Source organism: Urocampus carinirostris, chromosome 6 (assembly GCF_059441175.1).
Source record: "Urocampus carinirostris isolate Australia breed hairy pipefish chromosome 6, RoL_Ucar_1.0, whole genome shotgun sequence".
Taxonomy (NCBI): domain Eukaryota; kingdom Metazoa; phylum Chordata; class Actinopteri; order Syngnathiformes; family Syngnathidae; genus Urocampus; species Urocampus carinirostris.
In genome coordinates, this window is record NC_142354.1 from 17,426,006 (window position 1) to 17,448,223 (window position 22,218).

A 22,218-nucleotide genomic window follows, 5' to 3' on the forward strand; every position below is an offset into this window, starting at 1 on the left:
TGTGTTCTTAAAATTACACTATTGTTGCAGTAATATTCATAGCCATAAAGATGTGTGCCTTTGGGAATGGTTGCTCTGCAAATGCTCTCTCAGACATACAGGAAGATCAAACACGATTATGTAGGGAGATGTGAAGATTAACGTGGATGCTTCTATCTTCCCAGAGGCTCGTGCAGCATCTGTGCATCCATTTCACACAAGCCTGTGCGAGAATCTATAAATGCATGTGTTGGGTAATGACGACGGTGCTTTTGATGTTCCATCACGATAGCATGGACAGCAATGGTAATCTCCATGGTAACAGGTGCACAAAGCTGCAAAGATTCTTCGAGTTTTTGTGCGCATGACTACAGTTGATGAGGATGTAGGGTGGCCGATGTCAGAAAATGTTCTTGAAGAAGACCACAAAGACCACATTTTTTTAATTAGGCACAGAAAGTGTGTTGTTGCTCCCCACAATTATGCAGATATGTTGCAAATATTATCTCTAAGTTGACGCAACTTGCTCGTATCTTCTGGGGAAGTTATTTAAGGAACACGTCTCTTTCGACATGGGGAATCCTATTAACACAGGGGTCGGGAACCTATGGCTCGCGAGCCATGTATGGCTCTTTCTATGAGTATCTGTGGCTCAGAGACAAATTTGATTGCATGCAAAATTTCTCCATCTTGTTCAAAACATGAGTTATTTATCTTATTCAGGTACACACAAAGCAAAACCAATGCTAAACATTGAGACATTACTTCGCAGTATATATAGGGCACGTTTTTCACTACAATTTACAGTCAAGGTGTCACACAAAAAAGGGGGAAAAAAACTCGTTTTGGCTGTACAACGCTAAAGAATCCTTTATATAAAAGTTCACCATATAATCTGTGTTCAGTGTTCAGATACCTTATGATGAATCCACAGAACTGTAAATACGCCAAAACACCGGAAGAGAACTTAGTCATTTGATTGGGTGAGTGGGAGGGATGGGTGGAGCTATGCAAAAAGTGCAAGCACTCCCTCCCATCTCTCGCCCTACGCCGTCTGCGCCAAAAGTGAGCTCATCAGGCTCCCTATTTGCAGAACGTTGTGACGTTTTTACACAATAATTGCTTGCATCTGGTTTTGAAACCAATATGTATGAAAAAAAGGGTCAAAAGGAGTTTAACCGATCTTGAGTAATTGCAAGAAAGTTTAAAGTGGTATGTTTGTTGATTTTGGGACCGGGGCTCTGGCATTATTCTCTTTTCATAATTTTTATCATATCATCAAAAATAAATGTGCTGAAGACTAAGCTTTTGTCTGGGGCGCGGGTTTAGCAATTTAGTAAATTTGTCTCATAATATATGGTGTGGCTCTTTCCCAAAATAAAATTAATATTTTTTGCTTTTATGGCTCTTTGAGTCAAAAAGGTTCCCGACCCCTGTATTAACACAACATGTAAAGCAGCTCTGAAACAGACAGCAATTGTAGTGAACAGCGATTGCATAAAGCTGATTTCTGCTTGGAGGAATTGGAACTTCGCATACCAGATCGCTTGGGGCACTGTGACTCTTGACCGAGTTGTGTACCTTGACCTCCAAAAGCTGCGTCAGGTGGACAGCGTGCTTGCCTACTTTGCCTTTTTTTAGGTAATCGATTGTGGCTTTTCTTTTGTGTTTTTAGTGGTGTGTGTCATGGTTAATATAATGATGTCTCGCTAACGTCGGAGCTTCTGACGGCTTCTTGTTTTGTTTGCTCCTGGTTTAGCCCCCTTTAGCTGCACACAGAGTTGTTTGGCCAGATAGCTTGCTGTGTCCATCGTTTATTCCCAGCTGGGTTCATGTTTGTTGCCGTAGTCGCTTTTTGTTGTTGGTTCCTGGTTGGCCCTAGCAGCTCACTGTGTGTTTTTGGTTGGCTAGCCTTGCGCTTTCTCCGCCACGGCTGATAGTTCTCAACTAGCCGCTGTTAGGTGCACACAATGTTATTTGGCCCACTAGCTACCTAGCCTTCCATGTCCATTGGTTTATTCCTGGCCAGGTTTACGTTGGTCTCTGTAGCTGCTTTTTGTTGGTGGTTACCGCTTAGCCTGGCACACACTGTGTGTTTTTTTGGTCGGCCAGCCTCTCTTTTTTACACTGAGGGTCGGCCGCCTTTGATTGATCGCTCTTAGGTAGCCCCTGGTAGCTATCAGTGTGTTATTTTTGCAAGTAAGCCCCTTTTTGGCTGCTCGACTTTCTTTGTACCATTACTGCATCCACCTCCAACCCAACACCTGGGCATTCTCCACAACAACTACCTAAATTTGGCTTGAAACCCTCGTAACCTCTTTGACTAATTAACACATTAACCAATTTGGTGAGTGGCTTGCTCGGGTGCCGGTGTTCCTCGCATGATGTTAGAAGTAGGCTGTTTTCAAAATGCATTATATGGAAAAATAATTGGAATGTACCGGTTAATTGTAGACAGATTTTATGCAAAATCCATGTACTATTTCCTCCCATTTTGCACATTTTAAAATTTGGGAATATTTTCAAGAGGAAGTGCTGCTGGTAAGAATGGGTATGATGTATAATTTGTAATCAGCAAAATAAACTGCACTTCGTAGCCGTCACTTATAGAGGCGATGGTGAAATAAGTAAAGTATGACATCAGTAGTGGTTTTTTCCCTACCCATCCAAGCAGGCTGTCAACACGTTATGTCATGGTTGGACCTTGGGGTGCCGGAGGGCTGCACAGCTGTTGTCGGACTGGCACAGCTGAAATGAACACAAAACCAAACACAAACACAAAATGTATGAAATATTTGTCAATTTTGTTAATGGAACCGCTTTTTGCCGAAAGCCATTACCCCCTGAATTTCCATCTACAGCGTTTATTAGCATCATGATCTGCTACCAATGTGAATATGAACATATTTATTATGTATGATTGCCATGTTGTTTAAAATAATTGTATCCTTTTGCACATGTTTACCTTTGAAATTTGTTTTCATAGCACTAAAAGGAGAAGCCTCTGGTTTCATTATAATACCATAATGAAAATGAAGGCTATACATTCATTCATTCATTCATTTTGGTGTGTTGCCTCAGCCTATCATGGAACTGCTTTAACTATCGATCTATGTACCCTGGTAATATCCCTTGAGAAGAGTGACCAACAGCAAGACAAACACATACAAAAAAACAAAGAAAAGAAAAAAAAAAGAAGTAAAAAATACAAAAAAAATGACCATGGCCAACCCAAATGCCCAAACACCCAAACAAATTAAGCACTTCTGCACCCAAATTGGTCGTGCTTGGTCTCTCCAGATGAAACGAGACACAAGAAAGCGGCCATGTAACTCGGGTCATGGTGACATAACACACTCTTCTGTTCAACAGCAGGGCCCGACAGCTTTCACTGGTTTACCCCTGCTGCATCATACAGGTGCCCTGCCCATCCCTTAGAACGCGTCCAAACATCCCACTATCCTTTTACAACACCCCTCCACTCATTCCTATCACCAACAAGAGCTCTAGCTTCCAGTAGATTTAGACCTCTTTCCTGGTCGCGACCTTCCATTACTGCTATCACAAATAATCTATTTCTCAATCTGAATGAATTGATTTGAAACTTAATGTGCCAAAATAAATATCGCTTCTGTTACCTCGAGCAGTGTTTATCAACCTTTTTTTTAACTAAGGCCCACTTTTCTTCATTGATTAATCTCGAGGCACACAGTCCGTTGAAAATATTTCAAAATTAAGTCCCAGCACCAGTATCATGTTGTTTCAAAGCTCAGATGAATATGTTAACTAAATAGGCTCAGGAGGTAATACACGTTAATAAAGTTTCTGTAATTTTTTTGTTATAAGTTTTACCATATTACATTCCTGTTTTCGGGAAAAATTACAATTATTCTTCAACTTTTTATGCTATGTTCTAACTTAAGAAAATAATGAAAATACAATTAAACAAAAACATTTTTTTATTTTATTTTTTCCAATGCAATCAAAATAGCTTAACAAACAAAATTAGTTATTAAATATATTCCTATGTAATACGTCATGAGCAGATAATTAATCTATAAACGAAGAAAAATGGTCATTTGTTGCCACCTACTGATACGAATGAATGATCACTGGAAGAAAGCAATGATACACACGCTGCCCTACTTACAAACGTACGTTCTGTCATGATTACTCATTGCCCTCACCTGTTCCTGCTCGTCTGGCACCAGCTGCTGCTAGTTGCCTGATTGATTACCCTCCTATTTATATCAGTACTCCAGTCACTCCTGGTCAGTCCGTCAGCGAACCTCTGCATACGCAAGGCAAGCACTTTGACTCTGGCTCCCGTCGGTCCCGTCTTCATCTGTATCCTATTCGTATGTTCCTGATTTCCCGTTTGTCTCCGGTTTGACCAGTTTTTGACCACCAACCACCCTCTGATCTCCCGCTCCGGCTATCGACCCGTTTTGTCCATTTGATTACACTCTGATACACTCTCCAGCTAACGGCCCGTTTTTGAACACCGACCACGCTCTGATCTCCCGCTCCGGCAATCAACCTGTTTTGCCCACCCAATCACACTCCGATCCCGTGAGCTGCTTGCTCCCCCTGTCCAGCGTGCACCGGATCGCTGGTGTTTGTTTCCTCGATATCCCAATAAACTTTTGAGTGAAAGGTTACACATGGTTCTGCCACGTTCGTAAGTTGAATTTGTTCGAAAGTTGCTTCAGTGCTATATTTTGTATGTTTAAGGTTTATATGCGTATGTTTAAGGCTTGTATAAGTAACCTGTATTGTTTTGTACTAAAAAATAAACATTTTTACAAACAATAAAATGAAGTTTAACTTATTTTTGGAAGATGAGCATTAGGGGCTAGGTGACTTCCTCCTCCGTGGTAGAAAGTGGCCGAAAAAAAGCGATCCAACCATTTTCTCAACCACATCAAGCTTTCTTATTCCATTTTCATTTCAAAAGAAACAGCTCGCCTCTTCTCTACACATTACCAACCATATTGAATAGATGCACAAGATATTAAACAATAAAAATGTCAAAGTTCTTAGCATGCTGGAGATACAGTATAAAATGTTTAAACACAAACTAGGAAGAGGAAGCGGATTTCTTCTTTGGGGTGGATGCTGGGTGAGCTCTCACAAGCGCCACACGGCGGTCGCGGTGGAAAGGAGCACTACAGTACTGTCCTGTACTCAGAAAAAAAGGTGCACACAATACAAAATCTAACTTGCAGCATTATCCTGATATTTTTCGACATCACGAAACAAATGTTCATATCTACCAGTTTTTGTAAGTCGAATGGTCGTAAGCTAGGAAGAGGAAGTGTCTGCACTCAATAATGGCTTTATTTTCTTTTGCAAAGATAAAATTTGGCAATTTCTTGCAGCACACTCAACAAGGTCTATCGGCACACCAGCAGTGTTCATTTTACCTCTGAAAAGTGATGGGTCCCAGGGACTCGCATGCTCAAAAATCTATGGGTCCCAACAGAGATCTATGGGTCACCAAAATTAAGTGTTATCGAGGTTGAAATTGTAAATTGGCGACAAATATATAATATAAATCTATATATTCATTCAGTTTTAATCATCACAGTTTATTGGTAATACAAATCAGCTATCACTTCAAGATTTTTCAGTTCACAACAATATTTTACATTATACAAAATAATATTGCTGAAATAATTATATTAATCTATATTCTTTTGTTTATTTTCTTTTATCGAATTGTTCACTTCAACACACGTGCTTTCCTTGTCTCCGCGACCTTCCGAAGAATTTCTCCGCCGTTTTTTCGTGCCAGAATTATTGCCATTGTTATCACTTTCTGCATTATGTTTCGAATTATTACTGACACTGAAGAAATTACCAATTTTGTGTTGATTTTCACCTAATACTGTTTTTTCATTGTACGAATACTGTAAGAGCGATAGAGATGGGAGAGAACTGACATTAGTGATTGGTATTGGACTCATACCTGTCAAGCTCCAGGGCTCCATGCTCCAAACTGTCGGATTTCCCCTGACAAAATACAAAAAAATTTTACACCATATTTTTTTTCCAAACGTGTTTATTTATGTAGTTTAATATGTTATATTGTACATGTGTTTCCTTATATCATCTCATCTCATCAGCTGCACTGCTTATCCTTAGTAGGGTCGCGGGGATGCTGGAGCCCATCCCAGCAATCATCGGGCAGTGGGCAGGGGACACCCTGGACTGGTTGCCATACACACCACCATTTCCAGTGGTGTGTATTGGACAAGTACAGCCTGGCAGGTCCCAGCCCTCTCGCAGGGCACACGGGGACAGACAACTCACTCGCTCAGTCACACCTAGGGACAATTTGGACCGGCCAATTCACCTGAAATGCATGTGTTTGGAATGTGGGAGAAAACCGGAGTGCCCGGAGGAAACCCACACAAGCACGGGGAGAACATACAAACTCCGCACAGTAAGGCCGGGAGCTGGATTTGAACCCACTAGGAGGTTCCCACGACCTCAGAACTGTGCCGCACACGCGCTAACCACAGGGACGCGGGCAAATGAGAACACTGCGCCAGTGTGCCTCTGAGCATGGAATCAAATATACTCAGCTCTTAATTATCTGTGTGTGATTTACATTTTCACGTTTTAAATCAACTGCTCTGATCACAGATGGTCATGATGAGAAAATTAAAGCTTTATTATTCATTCATATAATATTTTAAGAGGGAGGATAATTTTGTCAAAGAATTGCTTTGGAATTTTCTCGGCCGAAAATGTGTGCATTCAGAAAATAATTGCTAATTTGCCGCAAATTACAATGTGATGTCGTGAATTACTGACAAATCTACAATGAGTTTAACCGTTCCAGGAATAAACACTCAGGTTAAGTGGCACTAATTTGACACATGTGTGACACCATGGTAGGCGGAAAATGTGTTTTGCTGCGACTGATTATGAACACACTTCCACACAGTGAGGGATCTCATTAGTTATTAGTGCTCAGTGACCTTATCCATATTCATTCTCTGGTGAAGATTGGCCTGTCAGGATTTTTAGTGGCATCAGTGTCTGAAATAACGTCTGCCCGGAAACCCGCAAAATAAAACGTAAAATAATTAAAGTATAGTATGAAATAAAAAATAATAAGAAGAAGGATGACCAGGTTGCAATGGATGTAGCTTTCCAGAAGAGAAAGCAAAATAGAAAAGAGAACAGTAATAAATAGAAAATTAGCTAAAGAGCTGTTGCATCCATGCGCGCCATCTCTCACGAAAACAAATATATATATTTGTCATACCTTCAAATCTCAACTGAATATTTTTTCCTTTATACTGTATCAATTTGTTCACCATTTCACAGATCACACATCCCTTAATTGCCTGGGTTGCCAGGGCTTCTAGATGTCTGTTTTGGGAAAGTACAGCCTGCTGGTGCCCATCCCTCTCCAGGTTTGCTACTGGTTTCCAGTAGTAGAAGAAAGCTCAGGATCTCACTCAGATACAACACCTTCATCATCTGTTTGCCAATGTGTTTGCTATTTGCACTGATTACCAATCACTAATGTCAGTTCTCTCCCATCTCTATCGCTCTTACAGTATTCGTACAATAAAATTAGAATTGTTATTATTGTCCTTGATAACAACACAGTGAACATTGATTACAACGAGATTAGATACGGCACTCTGGGATAAACACGTAATAAAGACTTTAATGGAAAATTAGATAAAAAAGAATGCCAGGATGAATAGAAAAACATATTCACAATGCTTACTTTATAAGTGCATTGTAACAATAGTGCAATGAAAACTAGAGAATTAACATTTAGCAGCAACAAAATTGCAAAATACGTCCATACATAATATACATTTTTTTTTTTTATATACATAGGCAAGATATATATTTTTCATAGTTTTGCGTGCTTGTTTAGCATGGTGGTGGCCATGGGAAATAAACTTTCTCTAAACCTGCAAGTCCTTGTTTTAAGGGACACATAGCACCTAACAGAGGGTAGCAGGTCAAAGAGGTGGTTGGCTGTGCTGCGGAATTGCAAGCCTGCAGTGCCCTCTGGACTGGGCAGAGAACAGCCAATGATTATCTGGGGTCTGTTGATCACTACCTGTAAGTGTTTTTGTCTGCTGTAGAATGTATTTGACCTGGAAATGGGATGTTTTTGTAAATACCTAGCTATTCTTTATGTGTAATTCTTCTATATAAATGATAACGCGGGATAAAAATGCTTGCTTCAAGTTACATCTTGCTCAAAAACGGCACAAATAGGATTTTATGCATTTAAGCCGAGCTGTATTGAAAAAAAGAAAAAGAAAGAACGTGGACAGCAAGTTTGGATTGTGTTTGCGGCCCTGAAACAGCAATACTTTAGCAAATTATTTAATGTTTGAAATTAGTTTTATGTTATCAGACGGCTTATTTGTTCAGTTTATTTCCATTTAAGTGACGACAGGTATTTCTTTCTAGGCACAAGAAGCTAGCGTCACTTCAAGTCACCATGGAGAAGCGCAATACAAAAAACAAATCACATAAAAGCCGCCCTCTGCTGGCCAAATAACCTACCCATCTTGTTCGCGTCCTTTTATTGTAAAATGCAGTTTTAACAGAATTGCGTGCGTTACCGCATCGCTTATTGTGATGATACGTTCGAAGCCACCCAACTCCATAATATCCGACATTAGTTTTAGAATATGAGAGCTGCTTCGAATTATCCCACTACGTTTCCCATAAACCTATTCGTTCCGCGCCTCACTCTGACGTATTATAAACGCGACGCTGAACTGAAACTGGACAAATTTAGTAGTTCAACAAGGAGATGTTATTTTACTTCAACGTTTTGTCTGTTAGGGTTATTACACATTTCTTTATTGAATTCGATTCCTTTTAAAGTGATTGCGAGTTTGGTTTTAAAAGCGTCGGCGTCTCTCTTCGATAGCAAGCTTGTGTTATCAATAGAGAGAAATTAATGTACCGGTGTTGACAAAATGACACTTCCGGCTTTGCACAACACCGGTGTGCTTTACAGGAGGATTTTGTCGCAATTCCCTCAGGATATCAGTTTAGCTTTTGCTTATGGATCTGGCGTTTTTAAACAACAAGGAACAAGCCAAGGTCAAATGGAGGTAACACGTGGCACCAGTACATTGTTTGTAAACAGGTAACATGAACAGCATGCTACACTGTGGACTGAGAATCATTGAATTATTGATTGCTTAAATGGCTTTCTTATTTTATCCCAATGGTCATCAAATGCAAGTTTACAAAAGTTAAAAATCAACAGCTTTGAATAACAATTGAAAGGGCAGACAGGAAAAAGCCGGAGTTTTTCTTGGTTTTGTCCTCTAAACAGCCAGAATACTTTTCACATAATTCCTGTCAAATTATCCGAGACAAGACCATCCAAATGATATGCTTTGTACAATAGTTTTGAATTGTGAAAAAGAAAGAAGTGACAAACATCTTTGAGCATATGTAGAAGTTATGCAAAATGACAAACGGTGTGAGGCAGAAAACTACATCCAATTAAAGGAGGGATTGTGTAAAACTTCTTAAAACGGGTCTAAGAGAATGACATCAGAAACATATTATGAAAACTTCTACAGGAATGAATGGGAGGTCAAACTTTGCTTTGAAAGATCACAAATATTAAAATGAAGATATGAGAACAAAAACTAAACTGCAAGAGAAGGGAAAGATCTGAGTAGCATTAACAAATGAAGTGAAAAATAGACCCGGTTATAGTTATATCGAACTTTCAGCCCACCCTTTAAGTTAAATATGTGTATTATATGTGTATTATATTAGTATACCATCCATCGATTATCTGCACCGCTTATCCTCAGTAGGGTCGCGGGGTACATAAGTACATATCGAAAAACTTAATGGTACACTAATAATCTAATTTGTTTTTGTACTCAGAAAAATATGCTGGACTTTGTGTTTGCGGTGGATGACCCAGTCACTTGGCACACCATGAATTTACTACAGAACCGCAAACATTACTCCATCCTTAAACTGCTGGGGCCCGCCATGATCAGCTCCATACAGAATGACCATGGAGCTGCTATGTACTACAATACACTGGTTCCTGTGGACGGAAGGGTAAAAATAACCCCAATCCTACTTGAAGACATTTCGATTTTAAAAAACAGAACAAACGTCTTGAAAGCTACGTGACTGGTAATTCAAGTAAATTACACACACAACCATGTGTTTCTTCCTTCTAGATCATTAAATATGGTGTGATTAGTACTGACTGCCTAATTGATGACCTCATGCACTGGAAAACCCTGTATGCTGCGGGACGGCTTCATAAACCGGTCAGACACTTAGCTATTATTTTAGTTTTCATACTGTGCATGCCAAAAAATATTTAGTTTAGTGTTTAGTTTTTCCATTGGCAATGACTTTAATTAGAATAATTGGGGCCTCTGTAGTGAATAGAGTAGTCTTCTTTCTCATTGATTAAACAACTTGGTGTATATTATTCACAACAATATCAGACGTGGCACTCTAGGATAAACATTTCATCAATGACTTAAAGAAAAAAAATCAAAGAAAAATAATTTTAGGATAGATAAGCAATATTTACGGCAAAGACTGGCCTTAGTTTCATAACCATAAATGAAACCATAATTAAAAGAAAATTGTCAAAAACTTCAAGTGAATAAATTGCAATAGGAAAAGAATTATCCCATTTTGTATTTTTCCGAAATAATGGGTCTTGTGGGACAATTAAGAATAAATTATTGCGAAAACTCAAAAATGCATCTGAAAATATTTGAAAATCATAAAGTATTCTAGCTGTCTGTAAGGCATAATCAGCAATAATGAAATGATGAAAAGCTTGCGATATTCAAATTGATTTATATTGAATTCAGCAGGAATGGCATGTTTATTTTTTTTATTGCATTACAGAAAATAAATATATTCATCTTCACAATGTTCTAATATTTGGAGACATTCCTTCATACACACATATACAGACGCTCCCCTACTTGCGACCATTCGACTTACGCAAAACAGTAGATGTGATCATTTTTTTCGGGATGTCGAAAAATATCCGGACATTGCTGTAAGTTAGCTTTTGTATTGTGTGCACCTTTTTCCGAGTACAGGACAGTACTGTAGTGCTTCTTTACACCGCGTAGCGCTGAGAGGTCATCCAGCATCCACCCCGAAGAAGAAATCCTGTTTCTACTTTTTAGTTCATGTGTAAACACACAGCACTTTATCTCCAGTGCACTAAGAAATTTGACATATTTAATGTTTAATATCTCGTGCATCCATTCAATATGGTTGGTGTAAAGTCTAAAGAAGAGGCGAGCCGTTTCTTTTGAAATGAAAGTGGAATAAGAAAGTTTGATGCGGTTGAGAAATTGGTTGGATTGCTTTCTTTTCATCCAATTTTTACCACGGAGGAGGAAGTCGCCTAACTCTTCCAAAAGTAAGTTAAAGTTAACTACATTTATCTTTATAGCCAAGTCAATTCATGTTTATTTGTAACAGCCTTGATCACAAATCGTCTCAAAGGGCTTCGCAGACCACAGAATGTCAATGCCTATTGTGTAGCTTTGTTTTTCAGTAATATGCTCTATCATTCAGCCTGCTTTGTAACGTTATAGGGCATATTATTTTATAAAACGTTTATTTTTCACTTTCAAAACAATACAGGTTACTTACACAAGCCTTAAACAAACTTATATAAACCTTAAACATACATTCCATACAAAATATAGCACTGAAGCAACTTACGAACAAATTCAACTTACGAACGATAGTTCATAAGTCGGGCAGCGTCTGTAAAACCTTTGCTTGTGTAAGATTTTACTGAAAGAAACTTCCAAATGTCCAAATCATGTACAAATAAAATCTGAGTTTTAATAACACTGTAATATTTTTAGAAACAAGTAGGACTGTAATGACTTAACAGAACATTGGAAAACCTTTCCTAATAAAGTTATAGAAACTGAATATATAAGAAAAGAGAATATTGATAAAGAAGAAAAAAAGGACATGTAGCAAAGTCATTTTTTCAGTGTATTACTACCTTAAAAACATTTAATTGAACATCATTAAAGTTGCTCCGTTAAAAGTCTATTTGACAACGATGAACTAATAAGATTCAACAATGTTTAATGTACTTTGCAAACAAAAAATAAACTGAAAATAATACCAGAATTGAGAAATTAAATGAGAATTGACTATAACTGTTTGATAAATATAGTACTTTTAAAAATGTGTAGCTCTCATCACGTTGTATTACATGCTTCCTTGGGTATTTTTTACAATTTTTCTTATCGATCTTTTTTTTTCTTTAAATAATATATATGATTCCTCCAAACACAATTTAACTTTGCCCTAAGCCCGTAGGTATTTTTATATTTCGTTGTTTCCCCCCAAATAAATGCATTTGTGTTATGAGTAGGTACATGGGAATGCATCCCTTTGTAGGTGAAGTTGCTGGCACAAGGCGACAATGGGAAGCTCCGTGCTGCTCTGGTGGCCAACCTCAAGAGCGCCGTAACGGCCTCGTTCCTGATGTTACCCGAGAGTTTCAGCGAAGATGAGCTTTTCCTGCAAATAGCTGGCCTTTCCTATGCCGGTAAATGTTACCAGAATTTGCTCTATAAAGTTAAACTTGAATGCACAGTATGCTTATGTTACCTACTACTACATTGGAGAGTCGTGAACAAAAGACAAGAGAAGACACTGGCACCCACATTCACAAGCTGGATTAAACACCTATAGCTATATAGCCTTGTTTGTACCTCCTTTGCTCCCATGGGTTGCAATCTATCATGTAAAACATTTGTCCTCTCCAGGTGATTTCAGGATGCTTATAGGTGAGGATAAAGCCAAAGTGGCCAATATCGTGAATGACAACATAGAGCACTTCCGGATTCTCTATAGCAACATCCTGCGTGACTGCCCGCAAGTGTTCTATAAGCCACAGCAAGGAAAACTAGAGGTATGCTCGGGGATATTCTGTTCACATTAGCTTAGTATATTTGTATATGACCAATTGTGTGACTAATTGTACTCAGTTGACAGTATTGTCCCACTTCCTGTTATATGATTACTATTTAACATAGTTTTTATATTGCCAAAGTAAAAAAATGACAGAAGGCACATTTGTTTACATATTATGTAAATTAAAAGGTGTTTTCTTTTGAATAAAGTTGATGTGTAAAGACTGAAACAAAAACAAAAAAGAAAAGGGAAAATACATCTGGCTATATTGTATGTTTAGGATGCATTAGTCAGTTTTATTTAAATAGGATACAGTTGAGTTTTTAGGACTCTATTCCATGCAAAACACAAAATAAGCATAATACTGGGACAGTGTGTAATATTTGACCCCCAGATGTTGCTGTAATAACAAGTGCGACAAAGCACAAGGAAGAATACACTCAGAGACACCAAACTGCACCCTTTTTTGCCCAGCATGTTTATATGATTGTTCATGTTTTTTTGTGTATGATTCGAATCAATATTGTTTTTTTTTTTTTAATTAAATGATTTTTTTTTTACCACTGGCAGGGGATAAATAATACATAATGTCCTTTTTTGAACTGCTGTTAAATGTTATTGCACTTAATTTAATTGCACAATTAATACACTATTCTTGCACTATTCTTCTTCATTGCATTAATATTATTATAACTTAAGCCAGTTTTTCTAAGCGCTATGTTGTAATTCCTTTTTTTTCTCTTCAAAGTCTTTATATTAGATGTTTAACCTCGGAGTGCCATGTTTAATCTCTGCATACGAAGTTTCGCAACGCTGATATCAATGACAATAAAGACTATTCTAAAGGACCTTGCTATGTTGTGTGTTTTAGGATGCACTAATCAGTTTTATTAGTTGCAGTTAAGCTAGCGACGCTAAATTCCAAGCAAGACATTAAAATAGCACACTACTGCATGGCTTTATATGAAATGAAACTTTTGGAAATAAAACATAACTATTTGGTATAAACATGAAGCTAATTAAAAAAATATAACTATCTTATTATCTAACATTTTATATTTTTTATGGTGCATTTTAATCCTCTAGCTCCTTTCCTTTGGGGTTGCACTAAACCCGTTTCCAGGTTTTCGGTCTTACCATAAAGTAAAAACTTAAAATCTACCCTGTTTTCCCTACTTAAAGTTTTTTAAATACCGAAATCGAGTCGCTGCTCACATAAAGTCACTCATTACAGGTGGACAAAAGCCCAGAGGGCCAATTTGTACAGCTGATGGCGTTGCCTCGCACCCTTCAGCAGAGGATCACCAAGTTGGTAGACCCTCCAGGCAAGAACCGGGACGTGGAGGAGATCCTGTTGCAGTTGTCTCAGGACCCAGACTGTGGAGCAGTTGTGCAGCAAGGTAACTTAAAAAAAGATGGTCGCCGCTGCTGAGCTTGAGTTTAGAGGAGAGTCGATGAGCCTTTCTAATAGCTTTCGATGAGTTTTTGCCTTAATGCCAAGTGTGTTAAACACGTTTGTATGCTTGACCTTAGTTACCAAATGCATTTTGTTAGTTTTTGCTTCTGTCGTGTCCTCATACGTCACAGTTGCCTGACTTGTGTGGCGCGGGCCAATTTCAGCAACGAACCTGCAGAGAAAATTTGATATTATATTGTTTAGGGAAAAGCCATGTTCAGACAAATTTATGTTTAAAGTTCCAATCATGTTCAGAAAAGTACACATGTTTGAATCTGAATAGTAAAAAATGCATTTTTAGGATGAGAGTAATGTAATGCTCCTTTGTACAATTTTTATTAGGTTTCTATATGATAGTCTAGTATGAAAATGATGAAAGTAAGAAAAGGTCGGTTTCAAGTACAGTTCAAAGGCCAACCCAAACCCCAAGAAAGCTGAAAAAAGAAGAGATTTTTAGAGGGCATCTTAAAAATACATGTAACGTTGCACGCCCAACATAAGTACAGACGCTGCCCTACCTACGGACGATCGTTCATAAGTTTAATTTGTTCGTAAGTTGCTTCAGTGCTATATTTTGTATGTTGAAGGCTTGTGTATGTAACCTTTATTGTTTTGTGCTAAAAAATAAACATTTCATAAAATAATATGCTCTATAAAGATAAATAAAGTTAAGTGTAACTAACTCGAAAGATGAGAGTGGCCGAACAAAAGCTGTCCAACAATTTTACACCAACCATATTGAATGGATGTACGAGATATTAAACAATAAAATGTCAAAGTTCTTAGCAGGCTTGAGATAGTATAGACATAGTATAGACAGTACAAATGTTTACACTCAAACTAGGAAGAGGAAACTGATTTTTTTTCTTCCGGGTGGATGCTCCGTGACCTCTCTCAAGGCCACACGCCTGTAGCGGCAGAAAGAAGTAATACAGTACTGTACTGTACTTGGAAAAAGGTGCACACAATACAAAATCTAACTTACAGCTATGTCCGGATATTTTTCAGCATCACGATTTTTTTTTTCCGTATCTAACGTTTTCGTAGGTCGAATGTTCGTAAGTAGGGGAGCGTCTGTAGCTTGACAAACACTGCAAATAGACTCAAGCCAGCAGATAGTGGTATTGAGTAAATAATTTAAAACTTGTAATGAATAACTAACTTTAATGAATAATAAGTGGCTACTCGGGTTGAGAACCCTCTAAAACTTACATTTTGTATTAATAAGCGTGCAATGAATCCAGCTGAATTTTCATGTTTTATTTGCGACCTTGTAAGACTGAGTTTGTGTACGAACTACTAGTGTATTGCCAGTTCAACTCTAATTATCTGTAATGTATGCTCCTCAGGTATTTCTTCTATTGTGAAATCTTCCAGTATAACACAAAGTATCAAAGGCATTGCAACTGCTGGTAAGCATCTTTTTCTTATTTTGCTCAATATCTTCTTTTTCTCCCCCTTAATGCCCAATGTAGCGTCTAATTACATTTTGTCTGTGTTTTGCTACTTACAGGCATGTGGAAGACAGTGTCCTACAGCTCTAAGAAGCTACTTAAGATGTGGAAAGGCTGGAGGAGGAAACCGTCCGTGTCGCAGACATCTTGATCCATTTTCTATCTTTTATTTTCAAACACAATCAACTGAGACTTTTACATTCACACTGATTTTTTTTCACAATCACTCTATTGATGGGTACTGTAACAGTACCTTTAGCTAATAAAATCCCAACATAAAGAAACAAATGTCCCTAAACTGGCTTCAACATTTACATATTCCTAAAACGTAAAACCTCAGAACCTCTAAAGCTGACAACATTTCACAAGAGTAAGGCATATGTTTGATTATTGATTTAATGACTTAATATAAAATATTTTAGGATTGGAATTTTGTAAGAGGCCCTTTTGTTTTTTGGCACACCATCATAAAAATAAAGAAACATTAAACGTCTATGTCAATCGTGAGCGCTTAAGTGGTTATTGTTTTTTTAAATTTCTGCATTTAAAGGGACACTTGTGTAATATTTGTCCGCTAGATGTCTCTGCATTACGGCAGCACGGAGGCTAGGTTGTTGGCGTGCAGCCCCACAGTGCTGAGGTTCAGGGTTCAGGTCCAGCTACCGCAGCCCCCTGTTTACACCTACATTCCCAAAACCGAGCATGTCAGGTTAATTTGCCGGTCCAAATTGTCCCTAGGTGTAAATGAGCAAGTGAGTTGTCTGTCTGTGTGTGCCCCTGGGACTGGCCAGTTCAGGGTGTCCCTTGCCCACTGCCCGGAGAAGGCTGGGATGGGCTCCAGCACCTCCGCTACTCTACTGAGGATAAGCGGTGCAGATAATGGATTTCAAAACGCAAGTTCCACCTGAAGTGTGTTTTAAACGCGATTGAAAGTGTACTTGGCTTGGCTCTGCTGTTGAAAGCATGGCGAGAAATGAAATAGGCAGAAAGAGACACACAGGAAGACAGACACACAAAGAGTCAGTCAGACAGACACAGGGAGATATCCTCATTCACCTATTACCGGTTCATTTAATTATCTTTTATTAATTCTTAATCCGGCACAGCAGCTAAATGGTTAGCGCGTCTGCGGTGCAGTTTTGAGGTCATGGGATCAAATCCAGCTTCCATCCTTTCTATGTGGAATTTGCATGTTCTCCTTGTGCTTGCGCGGGTTTTCGCCGAGCTCTCCGGTTTCTTCCTACATTCCAAAAACATCCATGTCAGGTTAATCGGACGGTTTAGGTCTGTCCGTCTCTGTGTGGTCTGTGACTGGCTGGCAACCACTTCAGGGTGTCCCCTGCCCACTGCCTCCAGCACCCCTGTGACGCTACTGAAGATAAGTGGTGCAGATAATGGATGAATGAATGGATAATTCGTAATGCTGGAGAAGTCAAGTCACGTTTATCTGTATGGCCTGGCCCTTAATCACAAGTAGTCTCAAAAAGGCTGCACAGACCACAGGCAAATGCAAACTACAGACTATTACTACACCATCCCCTAATATAAAACCTACATGAGGGCAAAGAAAAACTCAAAAACCTCAACATGAGGAAAATTTAGAAACCTTGAGAAGGGATTGCAGATGAGGCAATCCCCCTTCCAGGATGACCAGGCTTCAATGGGTGTTTCATTAACAAACAATAAAATTAAAAATAAAATGAATAATATTCAAAATATGATTACAAAAAAATCAAAAGGATGACCAGGTTGCAATGGATGTAGCATTAACAAACAATACATGAATATTGTCAACATGAAATATAGGTATTTCATAAGTTATAGAATATAAATTTGTTTTAAGCCTAGATTTAAACATTTCCACTGAGGTTGCAGATCAAATCTCAGGGGGTAGAACATTCCACAGCACCGGGGCCCGAATGGAGAACGCTTTCGAAACTGCTGATCTCTTCCTTGCCTCTTGGGATCACTGGTAGATCAGCATTTTCAGAGTAAAGGCTCCGGACAGGAACATAGGGGGAAATCAAATATTTTGCTGCTGGACTACAGCTCATCCCCCTCGGATGGGTCTGGCCTTGATGCGGCGAGGGGGCTTGCGTGTTCCAGTGACCCTGGAGAGCGATACCGTCGGGAGCTTGCTCCTGGTAGGGTCACCCATGGCGGGCCGGTCTCCGGGGTAGGTTCCAGACAAACAAAGACCCCAGCGTGTCGGTACGCTGTGAGGTGGCAGCCCCACCAACCGACTATCCTGCGGAGGGCTAACAACTCACCCAGGAGAAACCCCCTTTGTTACGAAACTGACCAGAGAAAGAAGCCGGACTGACCAACACGGTAACGGACCCCAGCCTGCCCCCGACTAACGAGTACGGATCGACCTTCGTCGTAAGACCCGTGTCGCCACCTGGAATGTCCAGACACTCCTTCGCCCCGGAGCTGCCACCCTGCTGTCCCGAGAGCTCTGTCGCTATAACATCACCCTGGCAGGGCTCTGTGAAGTACGATGGCAAGGCAATGGTGAAACAACAGCTGGCAAAAATTGCTACATCTGGAGTGGCCCCGAGAGTCGGACCGGCCTTTACGGTGTGGCTCTCGCCATTCCAAAAGCCCTCCAGAGGTCCCTCATCAGCTGGACACCAATAAGCGACAGACTACTGTCTGCTCGCTTCCTCCACCATCACGGCAAGATGACAGTGATCGACGCCTACGCCCCCACCGATGTCGCTGATGAGGATGCGAAGGACGCGTTCTTTGACCAACTCCACCAGGTTGTCGACCAAGCCCCACCACACGACGTCACCATCATCCTCACCGATGCCAACGCCACTCTATCCAGCAATGATCGGTCCCCCGGCTCACCTGTCGGCACCACCTTCGTTGACAGCACAACAAACGACAATGGCAACCGCCTCCTCCTCCTCTGCCACCAAAACAACCTTTGTGTTGCTGACACCTGGTTTCCCCGGAAATGCATCCATCACTGGACGTGGTACAGCCCAGATGGCAGAACCAGGAAGGCATTGGACTACATCCTGATATCACGACGCTGGAAGTCGTTTGTAACCAACTGCCGGGTGTTCAGAGGAGCACAGCTTGGCAACACAGACCATCGTCTGCTGGTGGCCCAGCTCAAGCTAAAGCTCCGAGCCAACCAGCACAAGACTCTGCCTCGCCCCAACTCCTCCCGACTCAGCGACCCCAACATCGCCAGAGACTTCAGTTGCTCCATCCGCCGCACTCTCGATGCCCTGGCTCCTGACAAGCTGACAGACTGGGCGGCCTTCAAGGAAAGTGTCCTCCAGTCTGCTCACAATGTCCTTGGACGCCCGCGATCCTCCCCGAGAAAGCCCTGGATATCAGAGAGGACACTAAACATCATAGACCAGCGGCGTGAGGCCCGGCTCCGAGGCGACCTCACGGAGTATCGGAGACTGAACCGCCTGCGCAATGTGGCCATTGCTGAAGATAGGGAGAGGTTTTGGCAGGCAGAAGCCCAACAGCTTGAGTCCGCGGCCAACAACAACAACATGAGCCGCGTATTCAGTCTACTACGCCAAGCCCGTAGCGGCCCACACATAAAGACAGCCCTGGTAAAAGACTCAGACGGCAACCTCATCATGACAGAAGCCAACTGTCTCGCGCGCTGGAAGGAGCACTTTAGCCTCCTCTTGCAGCACAGCACCATCCCGGCTGATCCCACCCCCCTAGTGGCTGCAAACACAGCACCTCCTAGCGACGCCTGCTGCACAGACTCTGTAACACCCGAGGAAGTGAGAGCTGCTCTGAAGAAGCTGAACACCAAGAAAGCCCCCGGCATCTGTGCCATTACCGGCGAGATGCTCAAGGCCGGCGGTGATGGCATGGTGGAGTGGCTAACCTGCCTATTCAACCAGGTGTGGGAATCGGAGCAGTTGCCCACCGACTGGACCAGAGGAGTCATCATGCCCTTCTGGAAATGCAAGGGTGACAGGCTTGTCTGTGGAAATCACAGAGGTATAACCTTACTCTCCATCCCGGGCAAGGTCTTTACCAGGATCTTGCTCAGCCGTGCCCTTCCAGCAATCAGAAGCTGCCGCCGTCCCCAGCAGGCTGGCTTTATGCCCAACCGCTCCACAACGGACCACATCTCTGCCGTCCGTTTGCTGATAGAGAAGACCCGTGAATTCCGTAAAGATCGCCATCTATATATCGGATTCATTGATCTGAAGGCCGCCTTTGACACCGTCTGCCACTCTTCACTGTGGAACATCCTCCAAGCTCTCGGAGCACCACCCAAGATCATAGCCCTGTTCAAGCTACTCTACAGCAACGCAGAGAGCTGTGTCCGTATCAACGGCATTGACTCCGACTGGTTTACTATCTCCAGCGGCGTTCGTCAAGGCTGCGTGGCTGCTCCCGACCTTTTTAATTGCATCATCGACCATCTGATGTTCAGGGTTAGTGAGCGCATCCCCGGAGTGTCTTTCGGCAACTACCACCTGACTGACCTGGAGTATGCTGACGACACCATCATGCTCAGCACTTCCTACAGCCAGCTGAGAGACGCTCTGGGCATTTACAGCGAAGAGGCAGCGCGGCTTGGCCTCCAAGTGAGTTGGACGAAAACCAAGTTCATGTATGTTGGTGATTGACCAGATCCACCTCCCATCCAAATTGGTAGCGACATCGTAGAGCCTGTCAAGAGCTTTGTGTATCTGGGTTCCATGGTGACACACAATGGGGACCTAAAACCAGAGATTCTCCGCAGAAGAGCCCTGGCAGCATCTGCTCTGCAGTCTCTCTGGAAACCACTCTGGCGGCACCAGACCATCGCACGCAAGACGAAGCTCCGCATTTACAACCTCGCCGTACTCTATCCTGCTTTATGGCTCAGAAACATGGCCCCTGAACGACACCCTGGCCACAAGAATCGACGGTTTTGATAGCAGGGCTCTCAGAACCATCGAGAACATCAGGTGGCCCCAGCGAGTCTCCAATAAAGAGCTCAGAGCCCGCACGTGCCAGCCCCGAGCATCTTCCTTGGTCGCACAACGCCGCACCCGCTGGTTTGGCCATGTCCTTCGTCTACCACCAGACCATCCGACACGAGCCATTCTCCAGTTTGACCCAAAGGCAGCAGGCTGGAGACGACCACGAGGGAAACCCCGCACTCGATGGCTCGACGTCATTGCGGGCGACCTCCAACAACACGGAGTTGCTGTAGAGGATGCAGAACAGCTGGCACACGACCGCCAGCATTGGAAAAACCTGGTTCATCTGGTCGGCTCAACGCACAGGGACGGGACCCCCCGACCTTCGCTGGAGCAATAATCAATCAATCAATCTACAGCTCATCCATCGAAAGCCTGCTGACAAACTGCGTTTCTGTCTGGAATGGGAGTCGGTCAGAGGGAGGCTCAGCAGAGCCCAAATCCAGAAAAACTCTTTTATTTTTGGGAATCTTATGCCCCGTGTTTTCTACAGGGTTAATACGATTATTTGTTTTATCATTAGGTTAGATTTTGTGTATAAAAATATATATTTGAGAATAGTAAAATTTTTAATGCCATGTAGCCCCGTTTTCTCTAAAACTTTACTCTTGCTTCACCAGAGTCAACTGAGTTTGAGATTCCTGCCTTAATGTATTATTTTCAAATAACATGTTGACTGTAATTTTCGATGTAAATCATAGTTTGTATGGCTGCCTAAGATCCTTGAAAACGGCTGAATTTTATTGGTGTGTTTTCACGGGTTAAAGAGTGCTTGAGTTTTGGGCAAAGTGTCGACATAATTTTCTAGTAGCTTCGCGTTTCTTTTCCACTTGTAATTAACAATCTGGGATTAGTTTGTACAGAATTGTTTTATGAACTGTCATTGCGCCCTACTGGTTGCGGCCAAGGGGAAAGGTGCATCCTACATCTAAACAGGGCATTATGGAAAGTGTATTCGTGCAAGGATTACGGATCAGGTATGGGCATTTATTATGTAAGTCAAGTCATGTTTATTTGTATAGCCCTTAATCACAAAGAGTCTCAAAGGGCTGTGTGCATAAAAGGTATTGTATCCCAGGGGTAAATTGCAATTGGAAGAATGTCCTGCAACTGAAAATAGATATATAGATACTTTATTCATCCCCAAAGGGAAATTCACATTTCCAGCAGTATCCTTGTGTTGAAAAATAAAAGATATAGAATACAAAAATACCCAATATAACGTGTTAGTAACTGATATACTTGCGAATAATATCACCTAATGGAAGCATGTAAATGCTGAAAAGAATGGGGCCAAGTACTGAACCCTGCGGAACACCACAGGTAACGCTAAAGGGCTCAGATGTAATTTCGCCATATTTAACACAGTGCGTCCTATCAGAGAGGTAGGATCTGAACC

The 22,218-nt window shown here is 41.2% G+C and overlaps 1 protein-coding gene across 2 annotated transcripts; it reads left to right on the forward strand.

Annotated features, from left to right (window-relative positions):
• The first annotated feature begins 8,716 nt into the window (after positions 1-8,716).
• Positions 8,717-16,359, forward strand: tamm41 (TAM41 mitochondrial translocator assembly and maintenance homolog). 2 transcript variants are annotated; one of them, XM_088338089.1, is made up of 8 exons: positions 8,717-9,092; positions 9,889-10,071; positions 10,197-10,289; positions 12,424-12,574; positions 12,795-12,940; positions 14,177-14,342; positions 15,748-15,810; positions 15,912-16,359. In XM_088338089.1, the coding sequence occupies exons 1-8, from the start codon at positions 8,955-8,957 to the stop codon at positions 16,001-16,003; spliced, it is 1,032 nt and encodes a 343-aa protein (XP_088194215.1). In that variant the 5' UTR covers positions 8,717-8,954; the 3' UTR covers positions 16,004-16,359. The 2 variants fall into 2 exon arrangements, with proteins under 2 accessions (XP_088194215.1, XP_088194216.1); XM_088338090.1 differs by having other exon boundaries at positions 9,006-9,127.
• Positions 16,360-22,218: the final 5,859 nt, after the last annotated feature.

Coding starts and splice junctions, on each gene's coding strand:
- tamm41 (XM_088338089.1), top strand. CDS start 8,955: ATGACACTTCCGGCTTTGCACAACACCGGTGTGCTTTACAGGAGGATT. Junction 10,072..10,196: donor TGGTTCCTGTGGACGGAAGG/GTAAAAATAACC, acceptor TCTTCCTTCTAG/ATCATTAAATATGGTGTGAT. Junction 14,343..15,747: donor TGGAGCAGTTGTGCAGCAAG/GTAACTTAAAAA, acceptor TATGCTCCTCAG/GTATTTCTTCTATTGTGAAA.